The sequence below is a fragment of the Linepithema humile genome, chromosome 3 (genome assembly GCF_040581485.1).
Source record: "Linepithema humile isolate Giens D197 chromosome 3, Lhum_UNIL_v1.0, whole genome shotgun sequence".
NCBI classification, from domain to species: domain Eukaryota; kingdom Metazoa; phylum Arthropoda; class Insecta; order Hymenoptera; family Formicidae; genus Linepithema; species Linepithema humile.
Window position 1 is genome coordinate 15,112,483 of NC_090130.1, and position 18,735 is coordinate 15,131,217.

General features: G+C 30.3%; 5 protein-coding genes across 7 annotated transcripts in view; 2 read left to right on the plus strand and 3 right to left on the minus strand.

The window, feature by feature from the left end:
* Wdr62 (WD repeat domain 62) overlaps positions 1-1,852 on the plus strand; it is a 163,438-nt gene extending 161,586 nt beyond the window's left edge. Inside the window, exon 26 of the mRNA XM_067351996.1 lies at positions 1,640-1,852. The gene's annotated coding sequence lies outside the window, so the exon portion shown is untranslated. The remainder of the gene's footprint in view (positions 1-1,639) is intronic.
* On the minus strand, positions 739-8,120 carry Glys (glycogen [starch] synthase). Its single transcript, XM_012362272.2, has 12 exons — positions 7,801-8,120; positions 6,769-6,927; positions 6,381-6,565; positions 5,458-5,654; positions 5,177-5,369; positions 4,591-4,853; positions 4,296-4,506; positions 4,080-4,216; positions 3,195-3,327; positions 1,980-2,366; positions 1,649-1,852; positions 739-1,423 (listed from the first exon to the last, which is right to left on the minus strand). The coding sequence occupies exons 2-12, from the start codon at positions 6,905-6,907 to the stop codon at positions 1,391-1,393; spliced, it is 2,082 nt and encodes a 693-aa protein (XP_012217695.1). The 5' UTR covers positions 6,908-6,927; positions 7,801-8,120; the 3' UTR covers positions 739-1,390.
* Positions 8,121-11,840: 3,720 nt separating this feature from the next.
* LOC136998802 (THAP domain-containing protein 1-like) lies at positions 11,841-13,016 on the minus strand. Its single transcript, XM_067352001.1, has 4 exons — positions 12,780-13,016; positions 12,531-12,693; positions 12,227-12,443; positions 11,841-12,103 (listed from the first exon to the last, which is right to left on the minus strand). The coding sequence occupies exons 1-4, from the start codon at positions 12,872-12,874 to the stop codon at positions 11,922-11,924; spliced, it is 657 nt and encodes a 218-aa protein (XP_067208102.1). The 5' UTR covers positions 12,875-13,016; the 3' UTR covers positions 11,841-11,921.
* Positions 13,017-13,031: 15 nt separating this feature from the next.
* LOC105675827 (uncharacterized) lies at positions 13,032-16,658 on the plus strand. 2 transcript variants are annotated; one of them, XM_067352003.1, is made up of 4 exons: positions 13,032-13,238; positions 13,557-13,632; positions 13,734-13,831; positions 13,895-16,658. In XM_067352003.1, exons 1-4 carry the CDS (start codon positions 13,171-13,173, stop codon positions 14,184-14,186), a joined length of 534 nt encoding a protein of 177 aa, XP_067208104.1. In that variant the 5' UTR covers positions 13,032-13,170; the 3' UTR covers positions 14,187-16,658. The 2 variants fall into 2 exon arrangements, 1 of the variants encoding a protein (XP_067208104.1); XR_010889340.1 differs by having other exon boundaries at positions 13,072-13,238; positions 13,714-13,831.
* Positions 16,417-18,479, minus strand: LOC105675819 (uncharacterized). 2 transcript variants are annotated; one of them, XR_010889339.1, is made up of 4 exons: positions 18,274-18,440; positions 17,880-17,955; positions 17,681-17,798; positions 16,417-17,617 (listed from the first exon to the last, which is right to left on the minus strand). XR_010889339.1 is itself a non-coding variant. In XM_067352002.1 (4 exons), the coding sequence occupies exons 1-4, from the start codon at positions 18,339-18,341 to the stop codon at positions 17,302-17,304; spliced, it is 558 nt and encodes a 185-aa protein (XP_067208103.1). In that variant the 5' UTR covers positions 18,342-18,479; the 3' UTR covers positions 16,417-17,301. The 2 variants fall into 2 exon arrangements, 1 of the variants encoding a protein (XP_067208103.1); XM_067352002.1 differs by having other exon boundaries at positions 17,681-17,778; positions 18,274-18,479.
* Between the last annotated feature and the right edge of the window lie 256 nt (positions 18,480-18,735).

Sequence of the window (18,735 nt, forward strand, 5' to 3'; positions counted from 1 at the left end):
TGCACCCGAGAGGTGATTCAGCAATTACCGAACACCCTGTATATATACAGGGTGTCTGGCAATAATCGCCCCACCGGTTATATACAGGTAAAGGAGGTTAAACCGAGTAGAAAAGTCCTTTACCATTTTTTTATTTTCGTAATAAGTACTGAGTAATTAACGAAAAAAGATCGGCGAATCCGCGCGAGTAAAGCGCGCGCGGCGAGAAGGATGTCCCATTGTTACGTGTCGCTAATACGCAAGGATCTTAGCGTTACCCACCGCTCGTATGTCACCGTTGTCATTTGTAGAGCGTTCCTTTCAACGCTTTATCGCGCGCCTAGTGATCGCGTAGTAGTGGTTCGTCCTCGCCGCGCACGCTTTACTTGCGCGGATTCGCCGATCTTTTTGCGTTAATTACTCAGTACTTATTACGAAAATCAAAAAATGGTAAAGGACTTTTTTACTCGGTTTGACCTCCTCTACCTGTATATGACCGGTGGGACGATTATTGCCAGACACCCTGTATATATATGCACAGCCAAATGCTATAATTATGTCGTCAATGATGTAACTTAGTCATTTCAGTTTGTATATTGTGTTAATAATCGATACAAAGTAAAATTCCCGATTATTATGTTGGATTGTCTTTTATTTGTATTGCGCCTCAACTTTTATGACATTGCAATATTAATACAACACTTATTTATTAATAATTAAAGAGATTGAAGGAGGAGCGGGCTAGTAATATCACAAGGATTCAGTAACACAAAATGATAGAAATCTCTTTATTTAGTGCCAATTCTGATAAAAATATAATTATCTCTATACAACAAGAACGTATCCCGTTCATAGTGCAATTATTCAGTATAATGTAGTGCATAGATATATATGTGTGTGTGTGGCATTTTCCTCTTGTACATTCAAACTTTTAATTCGCTTAGTATATTAAAATATTATCATATTAATATATTAAAATGATATCAATAGTTTAGACACACACATACTAATATATGTGATAGTAATGTTAGTATCGAAAACGATTGTTAATCATTTGAATATACTTATATATAATCAGAAATTTAGATTGGCCGAATGGAATAAGTTAATAATTGCCATTAACAAGTAAAATTCTAATGAAATATAAATAATATCGCTCGCGATGATGACAATAATTGTGATCGTCGTAGATATTGCTTCGATGTTAATTAAGTTTTAACTTCTATTTTAACTTCTCTTTTGCACGGCAGTGACAGATTTCAATAACAAGCTATAATTAAAGCGTTCAAATTAAAATTATGTAGATACATATTTGTGGTAACTAACATTTTGGCACTGCTGTTACGTACATTTCACAACATTATTTTATTGCACGTAATTCTCGCTCTGATTGTTTTTTATTTCTGCTTATTTATCTTCCGTTGGTTTGTCGCAGTTCTTCCAGCTGTAAGAACGAGTTATGTTAATTAAATTGTACAAAAATAAATAATAAAAAAATATCACCGAATATAATCAATAATTCAAGTAATAACAAATGTAATGTAATATAATGTAAATAAAGAGGTATAAATCATGCACTACGAACATCCTTGAAAAATGCTATTATCAAGAAATCGAGTTTTATACTCCGATTTTATGATGTATTATATCCTTGTTTTAGACTACTTACTTCCTTTTCATCATCAACTTCATCGTTTTCATCGTCCGAACCGTGTACAGAAGCAGCCGGTGTTGTATGCCGTGAAGACGTCGGAGATGGCGGTTCACTGATTGGTCTGGGATAATGGAATCGACCGACTCCACCTTCTGCATATTCCGACGCCAATTCAGGATACACAGTCGTCAATGCCTTTATTCTCGCTTGACGATAATACTGTGACAGATATGCATGTGTATAAAGAATAATGTAACAAGATAAATATACAGTAAACACGTGTACAAAAAATACTTTAAGAACAAATAAATAAAAAGGAATGTAGTGAAATCTATGTTCGTCTTACAATGCCAAGATTTCGCCAATCAAGGAGATCGCTGAGACGTTCCGTTCGGTTTCTCTGAATAATACGTTGACGACGGCTAAGTCGCGCAAATTCGAACATATATTGAGCAAGCTGTTGAACACTCGATTCCAAATCGATGTAACGTCTGTCGACGATGTAAATACCGTAGCTCATCGGATCGGCTATATGCTCTTGCATAAAGCAACCAAATCCTGACAAGTTTGTGGTGATGCTGGGAATACCCATAACCGTGCATTCAGCCGGTGTATATCCCCAAGGTTCGTAGTACGAAGGAAAGACGCCTAAGTGACATCCCCTGACAAATTCCTCATAATCGAGACCGAAAAGCGGATTTGTTGAAGAAAGAAACTCCGGATGAAACACTATCTGTAAATAAAATATATTATCTCAATCTAAAATATAAGCAAATAACATCAATTACATATTTAATCCATATATAATTCTTGAAGTGTTAAGAAATAAAAATTATTTACTATTAATGATTTGTATTTGTAAAAGTCCATTAAATTTATAAGAATTTGACATTGTTGAGATGTTGAATGCAAACCTGCAATTAAGATTTTGATATTCTAAATTATGAACGCAATAAAAAATTAAAATTTTGATACAATAAATTTTATATAAACTTTTTTAGCAAGATTTACGAATCTTTAATTTTTGAAAATTAAGAGTTAAACATTATAATTCGAGAATAAAAAGTTAAACAATTTAAGATAAAATATGATTAAAATAAAAAATAATTGTTGACACTTAAATGTAGGTAATGAGTAAATAACAACTTTACAATACAACAAATTTTTTTGTGTTATGTGTTTTATAAGAATAGAATTCTTCCGAAGTATAAACTTTTGATGTCAGATTTGGAATTAGAAAATCATAAAATTCCATTATCTATATAAATCAAGTCTGATAAGAATAGAATAATTGCGTTTGCGAATTTGCGTTTGCCATATTAAATTTAAAAATTTTGTTGAGATTTGAATTCAGCGACTTCTACTTATAAATACTATATTTTATGAAAATTCTATAGTTACAAAATACCTACTTCTTTAAAATGACACACATAAATGCGCACATAAATCACTAGCGGTCAGTTTTTTAATGATGCATTTGTGCATCGTTAATACTTAAAAGATTAATTGTTAATTCTTGCCTGAAGGCTGACTGAATAAAATGCATAGAATATGTCGTTACCTTAACGCGATCATGAACAGTGTTAAAGAGATTACATCTTCTAACATTATTTAACACTGGATCATTCCAATCATCAACAACGTTGTGTGTCGTAATGGGCGGTAATCCATTCCTTTGGAGAGCATATAAACATCTGCAAGACAGAAGAATAAAAAAGTGGATTCGTAAATTAACTCCTTGACTCATACAAATGTATTCCCTCCAATAAAAATGTTCTCTCCTCTCCCTAAAAAAGATTTCTAAAAAGGGGGAGAAAAATAAAATTTATGTAAAGCTAAATTTTCAAATTTGCAATTAAATATTGGTATTCTAAATCAGACCTAATGTGACAATTATAAATTCGAACAACACATTTTATACGAAATCTTCCAAGTATTTTTAGGAATCTTTAATTTAAAAATTAAATTGATAAATTTTGTAATTGAAGAATGAAAAGTAAAATATAATTAAATTAAAAAATAATTGTTAACATTTACGTTAATTTAAATGTGTGATATATACATTAATGATTTAAAATACAATTAATTTTATTTTTGTGTATTTGCTAACAACAATATTCTTCTAAATTTAAAAATTTTAATGTTAGATTTGGATTTAAAGACCTGTAAATGTCTGTAAAAATTAAATTTGATAGAATTACTTTTGCATCTGCTACTTTAAATCTATTATATATTGAATTCAAAAATTGTAATATTCGAATTCAGTGACTCCAAAAAATAGATATTATATTTTATGAAAATATTACAGATAAAGAATACTTTCTTTTAGAATGACGCTCATATGTTATCAACACTGGCGATTAATTTGAAAATGATGCATATATGCGTCATTAGCAATTTAGTGATTAAAACTAGTTATAAAATGTTATTTCGATTATTAACAAACCGTTTTATTTTAATAGTATCATCTTTCTGCAACAAGTCTTGAGCTTCAGGCATACGACCAGAGAGGCATAATTCGTACATTCGTTTTCCTATCTTCTGTTGTATATCATTGATGGTGTCTCGTAAAGATTTTGTTACCTGGTAATGATTTGAGATGAAATTAATGAATATTATCAATCAGTATCGTAAAAAGATATCCATATTAGTAGTAACTCACAGCATGACCACGAAGAGATTCGACGTTAAAGTTGTTGGTTCTCGCAGGAAAGATGAGGAAAGCAACCACCGTTAAATCGGGTCTAGATGATTTTAGATAATGATTCAACCTAGCTAGAGCTTCGATAAAGATATCGGCACCTTTGTTCCCATATTCGTATCGACCAGCGATGAAAAAATATAGTGTTTTGTCTAAATCAAAGTCGTAATGTCTGCAGACATACGTACATTGTAGGTAATATCATATGGATAATATAATATTTGCAGAGATGTGATATTATGACGTTGATACAAACCCATAAAAATGGCCTCGCACAAACTCATGTATTTTTTCTTTACTAATTGCGTGTAAATTCTGAAATTCGTGCAACGCCGCAAACTTCTTCACATTCAATCCGTTTGGCGTAATAATATCGGGTTTGCGTTTGAGCAAGTGTTCGGCTTCGAAACCAGTGATATCCGAAACTGTCGTAAATACGTGCGCAAGATGTGTAGCCGCACGTTCCATACAATATCTATGATATATTTGACGTTTCCCTGCTTCCTCATCCACACTAAACTGTAAGAAACGAACAACTGTATATTATTAAGTGAATTGAATATATATATTAAACAAATCTATTCTTCAATCTTCTTCTATCTATATATGTATATAATTATTTTCATTACATACTTCTTTGAAATTTATGTAATGTTAAATTTAGTTTAATTTAATTTTAAATTTAATTTTAAATTAATCTTTAATTAATGTAATATATAAATAAGCAATATCTATATAAAACACACCTTAGTTTTAAAATTAAATTTAGATAAAATGATATCATTTCCAATTACATTAAATAGTTATCTCCAAATTAAAATATTTTTCTCAAACGATTGTACCTTATCTAGATTGTTGTAAAAATCAGTCTTTCCTGCGCAAAGATATCTACCGAGAAGTGTAGCGTGGGTGGTAAATACTGTGGCCACATCCATGTGTCTTGTTCTTAAAGCAATTAATCCAACACCTGCTTGCCATTCATGACAATGTACGACTATTCTCGGAGGAACACTCGAGTAACTTTCGGCTGCTTTTCTAATATTTTATTGTAACAACAAAATTGATTGATACATAAATTATACACATCACAGTAAAAAAAGTAATAGCATCAATAGCAATTTACCTAAATTCATCAATAAATTGGCAGACTAGATATCCGAGTATTACGGCATCATTAGCTTCGATATCGAGATGAGGTATTCCAAGATTGCAAGTGTTCCATAATTCTTGTTTATATTCATCGAGCTTCCAGGCGGCGCTACCGATATCGAACAGAATAATTTGAGGATTTCCATCCACTAACCATGTGCCTGTTACCACCTGTAGTGTGTAGTATAGTAATTTTAACATTTATTTTATAATATAACTTTATTTTATAATATAATTTTATAATTATAACATTTCAGTAACAAGATGTCTGTTTTTCTAATATGTTAAAAATACAATTTTTATTTCTAGATGGTTGTGGATTAATATCAAATGACGTAAATGTTAACGTTTGAGGAAACTGTTGTGAAACATGATACGTTCAAGCTCTTGAATTATATTTGTCCATGGGAGATAATCAACTCATTATTCTTGGTGTATGCTACAAATGGTATGCTATTAAATGTATCATTCATGAATATATACAATTCCTTAATTAGTTTCGATTCTGGATAAGCAATAATTTGGAAGATGTTACATCTGTGCATTTTACATTGAGAAAAAAAGTTGTCAATTTGAAGTCATTGAGTCACGATTTTGTTGTCAAACTAAATATATTTAGTTGCTACTTATGTTTTAAATATTTATGCACTTGAGACAAGTGTACATCAGTAATATTAATATATTTATGTATAATTTAGTACTGTAATAGATTTTATATCGATATATTTAATTTAGCAAATTATAAATTTTTATAGTATTAATCAACTTATATTTGAATAACAATAATACAATAAAATAAATAAATGATGCAGTTAATAACTTTGTAGATCAATTCAACATTATTGAAACATAAGGTAGATAAAAAATTTTCTTTACTTTTTGATATAAATAACTTACTTTATATCCCTGATCACGCAAAATTTGTACTGCTTGATGTAAAGGGTTATGAGGAGGAAAATCAGCTTCCTCAATTTCAGTGCGTGCCAAATGTTCTTTATATGGACCAATGAGGCAGTATTGATCACCCATTTCTTCAGTTGAAACATAGGCTTTGGATCTTATTACAGTATAAATGCCACCAACTAAAAGAAAAATCATGGATTGTGAGACATAAAGAAATTGTTTTACAACACAAATTATTATTTTATTTAAATTACTTAAATTATTAATGATTTAATAATTCAAAAATAAAATTAAATTTAATGAAATTAAAATTAATGGAAAAAAATAAAAAATTGGAATTATATATTCCCTAATCAAATTGATGTATATATACATATCATACCTTTGTTGGCAGCTTCCCAAGCAACTTCAAAGTTCCATCGATTTTCATGTTGGGCTGTATAGCCACGGTCCATGAATTCAAACAAATCATTGGTACTGTCTACTCGATAAAATCTTCTGGAAGCACGTTCCCTTGACATTTTGTTGACTGTTCTGCAAACTACATATTCATTTGGTTCAGGTAGATTTTCTAAAACTGGTTCCTATTGAATTTTTATGAAATAAGAAGGAATATCATTACATTCATTAATTGTATTATTTTTGTTTTTATAAAATATATCACTTATAAACAAAAATATATCACTTATAAACAATCATATTTATTTAAAAATTAATCTGAAAATTAAATTTAAAAGCTAAATGAGATAATTTTAATATTTTCGCATTAAAATATTTCTTTTTTAAAGAAACACTATATTTATTTATAAAGTTTATTAATAAAGTAAATAAAATATATAATTATATTTTAAAATATAAGCAATATAATTAAAACATAAAACAGAAATCATTAAATACTATATTTCATGTTTTAATTAGTAGTGAAGGACGGCAAACGTTATCTTCGTCAAGCGGATTGATTTCGTCATCGTACAAAAAATTGTCTTGCTACTACACGAATATTTATCGCCAAAGGGTCAATAACATATTTGTTATCGCGTGACATAATCAAATCTAATCGTTCTATATTTTTGCGAGTATGCTCGCAGTTTACACTCGCAGAAAATCATCGATCCATAAACTTTATTCGATTTGTAGATCCCGGATATCGCAAAATCAAACATGTTCACGTATATTACTCCAAGAGCACGTTTTTTCGCGGTCGATTTTGATACTGACTCGAGGGTTCATTAATCTTTTAAATTAAATTATTACATGAAGCAAACTATGATTGCGAAGATTCTACAGCGAGTATGCTCAAAGGTCAATGACGAACATTCCACTGTCGTATGACTTTCGATTACCGGTCTCTCGATAATCGGATAAAAAAAATTATGGGTGATCGACGAAGCGCCACATTTTTTTTTTCACTCACCGTTTACAGTATCTTTCGACAGAAACGAAGAACGGATATCTCAGGACTGGCTGCTAGCTGGAGGAACACAGCTCCACGGTCAGGTTCGAACGAAGGTCACCACAGACTACGCGAGAGGTCAACAAGAGCTTTTGATGCTACGCGCGTGTTACTTCGAAACTGCTACAGAAGTTTGCCGCTTAATAAGCTCATACTAAACGCTGCTGTCGCTGCCGTAACAACAGATGGCACGAAGTCGCTCCGAGAACTTGCATAGATCACCAATAACTGACTGAATGAACACTGACTTGCTCTACGACTCTACGCCCGCGGAGAGATAGTTCCGCTTACCACGTGATTTTCGGCTGTAAATCACATGGTTTATTTATAACGATCATGGGCGATTGTGGGTATGAGCAAAATAGCACGCCGCGAGCTTCAATATTTCATACCTGTATATATATTAGCTTCATCATTTCATTACAATCTTTTCACGTGCATAATAATTGATCATGTCTGTTGTTAATGTGATATATCGTCATAATCATTATGCAATATAAGTATACATAATGTCATTAATATTTTACACTTCCTGTTAGACTGTTTTCTGATTGTACACGTCGTCTCGAACATTCACGCATAATTATAATTATTTATTAAAAATTCTATTCAAACAAATTGTTAATTTTAAAGATTAAAAAGTTGGTCAATAAATCTAAAGCTGAATCCAATTAAAACAAAAATTCTAACCCAGAAGTGTAAAACCATTTTAACACTTTGCATACATAGAAAAAAATAATTGATCATACATTGTATATAAGAAAACTAAAGTAAATCAGAAATGCACTGATATATGTTGATGCTGTTTTATTTACATATAAACGCAGTTTATTTGAATCCATTCACGTACATAGCAAGATATTTTCAAGATAAATTGAAAAAACGAAAAATCTACACTTTCAAAGTGCAAATTTGTAGGATGTGACATTTTCTAATCGACTAGTATATTTAAATTTATACTATATATTTATACTATATATTTTATCAATGTGTTACTTTATTAATAATGATAATATCATTTTGATCATTGTTTATTGTTATTATTGTTAATTATTTTATTCATCTTTCATGTTATTCACAAGAATATTGGAAAAACATCAATAAATAGATGCAAAATGCTTACAAATTAAATAAATTAAAATATGGAGCATTTTATAAAATTGAAAACCTAACCTAACCTAATCTTTTTCCTTTTTTAGACAATTTTATTCTAAATATTAACAGCAAGTTATGTTTCAGTTGTGTTTAATTATAAAATTATATAATTATGTAAAAATTATACAAAGTTAAATATTCTATAACGCCATATTATACAAGATTTATTGCGTATATGCACTAGCACTAATGATGTAGAGTAGAGCATAGGTTTATTCTTTTTAGCTGAACTAGTTGCACTAGTTCAGAAAGTGTACACTGAATATAAGGTCTGTTTTTTATAGCTGAACTGGCTGCACTAGTTCAGAGTTTATCTTTCTCCTTCCAATGTGGAGGGAAAAAGATAAGCTCTGAACTAGTACAGCCAGTTCAGCTATAAAGAACAGACCTATAGTATACGTAACGTAATACTGGGAGCATTGAAATATATATCATACTGGAACGAGCACGCCTTTGTTCTCGACCGGTTAGATGGAGATAGCTGTTCGGACCTGGATCTCTCTATCTAACCAACAGTTTTGGTCACGTGTTCACAACTACTATTAGGCCGAATTTCCACTGAGCGCGTCGCGTCACGCGTCATCCAATCAAAACACATATTTTATATGTGTTGTATAATACATATTATACACATATATGAAATGTATGTTTTGATTGGTGACGCGTGACGCGACGCACTCAGTGGGAATTCAGCCTTAGTTGAGAATAGACGAGATAGAAAGAGAAATCCGGTACCGAGTCATTGCCTTGTCTGACCGTTTTGTCGAATGGAGGGGGTAGCCTGTGCTCGTTCCAGTATGGTATATAGTTCAATGACTGGGAGTTTTCCATCAAGGCATTTAGGCGACACCATAGACATAGGAATAACGAGACGGAGTGTAAGCCGCGGGGGGTGAAGCCGCTTTCGGGGAGCGGGGACTACGGTCACATGGTACTTTGGTGCCACATTTAGGCCGGCGTCACATAGAACCCGTAATCCGTAATCCGCACCGAAAGTCCGCAAAAGTTACTAGGGATTGCGTCCGTAACGTTACGTGTGTTTTTTCTCCTTGTGTCCCATGGAGCCGTAAATACACACGTAACGGTATTACTATTTTTTATTTAACAGATTATAATTGTTTATTTGTATTTTATTCATAAGAAAACTACAGAATATATTATAATTTTAACAAAAATTTTAATTAAATCGTCAAATTTAGTTAAATAAATAAAATTAAAAAAAGCATTACTAGTAATAACTAGTAACTTTTAGTAACTTTTACGGAAATTTCATGGAATTACGGCTCCATGGGACACAAGGAGATAAAACACACGTAACGTTACGGACGCAATCCCTAGTAACTTTTGCGGACTTCCGGTGCGGATTACGGATTACGGGTTCTATGTGACGCCGGCCTTATGCTACAACTAATGCCAATGTGGCACCAAAATATCACGTGACTGCTATTCCCTGCACCGCGGAACTGGCTTCACTCCCCTCGCCTAAAGTAAGATTTTATGCTCTGTCTCCTTATTCCTATGCTATGGGCGACACATATTGACACGGTGTCAGACACGGTCACGGTGTAAAGCCTTGTGTCCACGATACTAGAACTCGGTCCGAGATCTCGAACTGAGGGAAAGTTACTAGAACTCAGATCATGTACACACTGAATTTGGATGCAAAACTCGAATAAGAAGCTCAAACGAAAAAATGCGTTGCGTCCCATTTTTCGGAACGAGTTATTGCGTGTTATTAGATTTTACTAGTTTCTTTTACTATCTGTCAAGACAAAATATAAGATACTTATAGTGATACGAGATACTGTAAACAATATAAATAATATTTTAGTAAGTAATTATAGAATTGAAAAAATAAGAGAAATATAATTCTTAAATAAAATAAATTAATAAGATTAATAATTAATAAGATTTACATAAGTAGTTATTATTAGTTTTAATGCAGATTAAATTAGACATTAAAAATATATTATAACCTATATATACATATTATTTTTCAAGAAAAGTATAATAATATATAAAATTGATTTTCAGAAAAAACTTCTTTTATAATAAAAAATGGATAATAAGGAAAATGTTAAAATTTTATTAATGTTATATCAACAACATTCTTGTTTATATGTTACAAAAAGTGTTGATTATCATAATCGTATGAAACGAGATCAAGCTTTACAGATAATCTGTAATCAGTACAAAGAATTAACAGGACAACCACTAACAACTGAAATTGCAAAAAAAAAATTAATAATTTAAGATCACAATATCTGGACCATCTAAATAAAATAAAACATTCGAAATCAAGCGGTGCATCACTTGATGATATCTATAAACCAACTTGGCAATATAACATAGATCAGAAAATCATCGTAAAGAATCGTAACTCGATTACAACGCTAACTATATTCAGCCAAGTATAAATATTATTGTTCGAAGACTCGGACCGAGATCTCGGATTGAGTTCTAGCATCGTGGACACAAGGCTTAAGAATATAAGGTGATTTCACGGCAACAAATTTTTGTGATTTTCCCGTCATTGTTCCACATTGAATCGCTAGGTGGCTACGTGTTGAGGGACTTTAAATATATATATCATTGAGTAAAAAGAAACAGGAGGGAGCATATACTAGCCAGGACCATGGACATAGGAATATAGGGACAGAGCACAAACATAAGAAATGGGCAAGGGGAGTAAAGCGAAAATGCGGGGGGGTCCGCCATGATAGTGTGCCTGAATTTGATTGGTTATGGTTTTGCGCATGCTCAATACCGTCAAACTTATTCAGACTGCATGCAACATAAGCAATCTGAATTAAGGCTTTAATTGTGAAAAAGAATAAATGACTATATTTTTATATTTTCTTAATTTAGAAGGGAATAATAATATTATAATAGTGAATTTTTTAAAATAGTTTATTGCAACGAAATTATTAGTCAGTAGTTAAAAGGATATCATAAAAATTATAAGAATACAAATTATAAGAGATTTTCTTCGCATGTTCTGCTTCCAAAAATCTTATTTTTCTTCGTAATCTGGATTTTTTTGGAGAATTATAGATGCGTTTTGGTGATACCATTGTCGCTTTATCTATTTTAGATATTAAAGATTGTGCTAAAATAATAATAAATATAGTTATATAGATTTAAATAAGTATGATATACTGAAATTATCAGTCTATTTTCTTTAAAAATAGCTATATAATAATGCATCATAATTAATAAAAATTATTCTTACATGGAAATATATTTGGTAATTCATTGATTGATTCTGTTGGAACTATTGGTTCTAACAAATGATCTGTTGTATCATGTATATTATCGTTTGTAATACTGGCAGGATTTTCAATATTAGATTTTGCCACAAAATTTGAAGAAGAAATTTGATTTTTATCATGTGTAGATTGTTCTACTACAGTAGAATTCGAAGAAAGTTGTTGTATTGCAAGTGTTCTCTGAAATATAAGAATATTCATAAATATATAAATAAAATATTGTACATATATCATAAATAAAAAATAAATTTTTGTTATTATTTATACATTCGGCAATGCATTTGGCTTAAGTTGAGTTATCGAACATGTCTTATCAAAGAATTTTTCATCAAAATGAGCAGAGCAAATGCGAGCTGTATTTGGGATAGATGATAAATTTATTCCCAAACTTTCTAACCACATTGCTCGAGTTGTAGGATTTTTTGGAAACCTAAAAAACAATGCTTTTAGCAATATATACTCTTAAAATAAAATATATATATTACTTTAAATGTGAGAAATTTTTAATTAATATACTTGTGGAATGTTATCTTCACATTTTTTCTATTTCCTTGTTTCCAATTTTGACAATCAGATCTATTTTTGCACGATTGTAGCAAACACTGCACCATTGTTGACACAAATTTTGCTTAAAACTTTTAACCTAACCATACCTTCGCAAAACATGTGTTATTTTCATCGACATATAGAATGGACTGAGCATCGCGATGGGTAAGCGCGCGCCTGCTTTAGAGTGAGAGGTACTACATCTGAGGCCTATGTTTGTCTCTCTTGCAAGCTTCTGATTTGTTATTTCGTCCCCCTCCAGAATTCTAGCAGTAACATAGCATTAAATTTGACACCTCACCTTTGCCTACTCGCTTTGGAATAACGTGAAACGTTTATCTTTATCTTTAAAAATTAAAAAATGGTTTTAAGGTGTTTTGTGTGCAAAATTACGTATGATAAAAATAAAAAGGATATACAGATGCATAAGTAAGTATATTAAAAGTATTTTTTATAGGACATTATTGTAACACATTCTTTAAACATATTGTTTTAAAGCTGTATATAATTATATTATATACGTAACTTGCATAGTTTTGTTAAATATATATTAAAATTATATATTATATAATAAATTAAGATATGTAATAGTATGTAATAAAAATTGTGTAAAGTAAAATTATAAAAAGTTAGGTTAGATTATGCGTTTTACAAATAAGAGATATTTAGAACATTATTTTAAATATTTTGTAATATAATAATAATTGAATTATACAATATAAAGTAATACATTATCATTATTTTCAGAGTTCCAGAAAAAGAACACATAAAAAAATTATGGTTATCTGCATTAAACATCAAGCAGATCAGTTCAAATGCAAGAGTATGTTCAAAACATTTTAATGAACAGGATTTCACAAAAAGTATTGTTGGGGGGAAAGAAAATATATCAAATCTGATGCAGTCCCATCTATAAATTTACAGAAAAATGGAGAAACCACTGATCGTAGCAACTCTGAGAGCATAGAAGAGAGCATAGAAAGTACACAATACTGCAACAAGAAACATACATGTTTGAAAAGGTAATTTACAAACAAAATATTGAATAATTACTGTTGATAAGTGTTATTATTTTTATGCTTAAGATCCTTAGCAATGAAACAGGCAACTGAAGATGAAGTAGTGCTTCGAAAAAATATTAGAACATTTCGTGATATAGACGTCAAACAGATTTCACAATCACCGTTTGAAGCAGAAACCTGCTTGGAAGCACTCATTGAAGAACTGCATGAAAAACGGAAGGAGATAAAACGATTTAGAGATAAAGTCAGAAAACTACAGAAAACAGTTAAAGATTTACGCTCACTGATGAAGACTTTAAAAGATAATAATTTAATAACAAGCACAGCTAGAGATATATTACAAGTAAGTAATTAGTTTCAATGTAAATAATACATTCTACAATGTATGTTAACAATAATGGCGATATATATATGGTATGTATGTATGTAGAATGTATTGTTTACATTGCTCTCATTATTGCAAATATTTCTAGCAAAAATACCCACTGCGGAGAGTTATTTTGTCGTGATCATTGTAAATTATTAATACGTATCAAAATTATTTATTCTTTTCCAGTCAACAGAATCTCTTGCACTTGTAGCATTAGTACAAAAAGTACTTTCACACAAGCATAAATTTAATGCTTTTCCTCCAGAATTGAAAACTTTTGCAGCCACATTACACTTTTACTCTCCTAAAGCCTATGACTTCGTCCGGAGATCATTTATAAATATTTTACCACATCCTTTCACAATCCGTAAATGGTACTATTCTATCGATGGATCCCCCGGAATTTCACAACCTGCATTAGATTGTTTAACAAAAAAAGCACGCGAAGCTATTGAAAAGAATCACACTATTCTTTGCGGTTTACAAATTGATGATACGTCTATAAAAAAACAGATTGACTTTAATGGAAAAGAATACATAGGTTTCATTAATTTTGGGACAAAACTAGATAGTGATGAATTGCCTTTAGCTAAAGAAGTGGTTGTTATTATGGCAGTAGCTATTAACGAACATTGGAAAATACCAGTTGCGTATTATTTCATCGATGCATTGACTGCAAGGGATCGTGCTAATATTATTACAAACGTTTTAAAAAGTATTCATGAAACAGGTATTGACATAATTTCATTAACTTTTGACGATCCACAATATAATTTTACTATGGCAAATATATTAGGTGCACAATTACAAGTTGATAAAGAATTGCAAGTATTCTTTCTGCATCCAATTACTAAAAAACGAATATATATCATATTAGATGCATGTCATATGATTAAATTAGTTGGAAACTGTTTTGCTGAATATAAAGTTCTTCAAAATAAGAATAACAAAGAGATACGATATGACTTTGTACAAAAATTGATACGCATACAAGAAAAGTATGGATTACATGTAAATACTAAAGTTAGACTTCGACACTTAAATTGGTACAACGAAAAAATGAAAGTTTGTCTCGCGGTTCAAGTTTTAAGCAGTAGTGTGTCAAAAGGTATGCAGTATCTCCGAGAATCTATTAAACTCCCGGAATTCGCAAATAGTAAGGCAACAGAAAAATTTTGCTTAATGTTTAATGATATTTTTGATGTCTTAAATTCTCGAAATAAGTTTTGTATTACTCCATCTAGACAACCTATTACTACGAAAAATTTAACAGAAATCACACAAAAAATTAATTGTTTCATAGATTATATATCTTCTTTAAAATATCAAGGAGTTTCAATTTTACATTCAAAACGCAAAACTGGATTTTTTGGGTTAATTATTACTTTAAATAGTATTGTAGGAATATTTAAAAATTGGATACAAGAAAACAGTAATATGTCGTATTTTTTAACATATAAGTTATCCCAGGACCACTTGGAATTATTTTTTTCTGCAGTACGAAATCATTGTGGTCATAATAACAACCCTACTTGTACGCAATTCATGGCTGTCTTTAAAAAATTGCTAACGCATGCACAAGTTAGCGGTTCAAAATATGCAAATAGCGTTGCTTTAGACGATACTATCTTTTTAAATATTACTTCCACTAATATACATAAAGATAATATTGATAATATTTGTATAACTGAAGAAAATGACATTAATATTTTGAATAATAATATAAATTATGACCACAGTTATAATATTCATGCTCTATTTGAGGTAATAAATAAAGATTATATTAATAATGTACTTGGCTATATTGCAGGATTTATAGTACGTAAAATATCAAAAGATTTATCATGCAATGTCTGTTTGACTCTTTTACACAGTGACACAACGTTTTCAAAATTACAGCATTTAAAATCAAGAGGTGGTTTAATTAATGTATCTGCTGATGTATAATATTATTGTGTAAAATAGGTGAAATTACTTTTAGGGAAAATAATATTTTTTTTTTCAACATAAAAATCTTTTACAGTTTCTTTTAATGAAAAGTTTACGCAAAGTAACGAGTAATGTTTTTTATCATAAGGACCACTATTTTGAACAAAATTATTTAAACGATCATAGATATCAATTAATAAAATTAATTTTTGTTAATTTTTTTAAAATAAGATTAAATCACGCAGCAAAGACAAAATCTGCAGTCATAAATAGAATAAGACATAAGTTAACAAAAACAATTTTATTTATGCATCAATAAATATAAGATAGATATAGAAATACATGATATAAGAAATATAAGAAATACATGTAACTATAAATATTATATAATAAAATTTTGTTTTATACATATAATTATAACAATATCCTGTAAGTGGCATATATCATATTATATTTTATAATAATGTGTAGTATTGTAATTTTTTATAAATGTAAATAAATAAAATTTTCTATATATCAACAATATAATTTTTTTATTATTTATAACATTAGTATAGTGTGTAGATAATAATAATATTTATAATAAAATTTGTAAACATATATCTATTTATAAAACTTTATAATTAATAAAATATTAATATAAATATAATATAAATTAAAGCAAATTTATTGTTTATTCATAAATATATTAAATATATTAAAACAAATTTTAAAATAAATTCTAAAAAAATCTATTGACTACACATTTCATAGAAAAATGCGCATGGTCCGCAATTTTATTTGGACGGCCCTGCAAAAAGAGAGACAAACATAGGCCTCAGATGTAGTACCTCTCACTCTAAAGCAGGCGCGCGCTTACCCATCGCGATGCTCAGTCCATTCTATATGTCGATGGTTATTTTACATTACTGCGCTTGCACAAACTAACAGCCAATCAAATGTAGGCACACTTTACCTCGTCGCATCGTCCCGCAATGGCTTCCCCCCCGCAGCGACATGCTCTGTCCCTATATTCCTATGTCCATGGCCAGGACTAGGTAAGTCCGCGGACGGATGTACGTCATGGCAGCCATCTTGAGCGACCACTTTTTGAAAGTGAGAGGGAATGCTCGAGCATAGCGGCAAGCGGCATACCGTACGCCGTACGCATTAATATGCAGTGTATAGTCTTTTATGCAACAGTGCAAAAAGATATATAATATTTCAGATGCAATATATCTCTAGCTGTGCTTGTTATTAAATTATTATCTTTTAAAGTCTTCATCAGTGAGCGTAAATCTTTAACTGTTTTCTGTAGTTTTCTGACTTTATCTCTAAATCGTTTTATCTCCTTCCGTTTTTCATGCAGTTCTTCAATGAGTGCTTCCAAGCAGGTTTCTGCTTCAAACGGTGATTGTGAAATCTGTTTGACGTCTATATCACGAAATGTTCTAATATTTTTTCGAAGCACTACTTCATCTTCAGTTGCCTGTTTCATTGCTAAGGATCTTAAGCATAAAAATAATAACACTTATCAACAGTAATTATTCAATATTTTGTTTGTAAATTACCTTTTCAAACATGTATGTTTCTTGTTGCAGTATTGTGTACTTTCTATGCTCTCTTCTATGCTCTCAGAGTTGCTACGATCAGTGGTTTCTCCATTTTTCTGTAAATTTATAGATGGGACTGCATCAGATTTGATATATTTTCTTTCCCCCCAACAATACTTTTTGTGAAATCCTGTTCATTAAAATGTTTTGAACATACTCTTGCATTTGAACTGATCTGCTTGATGTTTAATGCAGATAACCATAATTTTTTTATGTGTTCTTTTTCTGGAACTCTGAAAATAATGATAATGTATTACTTTATATTGTATAATTCAATTATTATTATATTACAAAATATTTAAAATAATGTTCTAAATATCTCTTATTTGTAAAACGCATAATCTAACCTAACTTTTTATAATTTTACTTTACACAATTTTTATTACATACTATTACATATCTTAATTTATTATATAATATATAATTTTAATATATATTTAACAAAACTATGCAAGTTACGTATATAATATAATTATATACAGCTTTAAAACAATATGTTTAAAGAATGTGTTACAATAATGTCCTATAAAAAATACTTTTAATATACTTACTTATGCATCTGTATATCCTTTTTATTTTTATCATACGTAATTTTGCACACAAAACACCTTAAAACCATTTTTTAATTTTTAAAGATAAAGATAAACGTTTCACGTTATTCCAAAGCGAGTAGGCAAAGGTGAGGTGTCAAATTTAATGCTATGTTACTGCTAGAATTCTGGAGGGGGACGAAATAACAAATCAGAAGCTTGCAAGAGAGACAAACATAGGCCTCAGATGTAGTACCTCTCACTCTAAAGCAGGCGCGCGCTTACCCATCGCGATGCTCAGTCCATTCTATATGTCGATGAAAATAACGTGAAAGTCGGATATCATAAGTTACGTGTTATGTATACGAACCACGGTGTAAGAATATAAGGTGATTTCACGACCATTGTGATGTCCCGACAATGGTAAAATTCAATGAACAGAACATTATTAAAGAGATCTGTTCAAGTCCATCTAAAATTTAT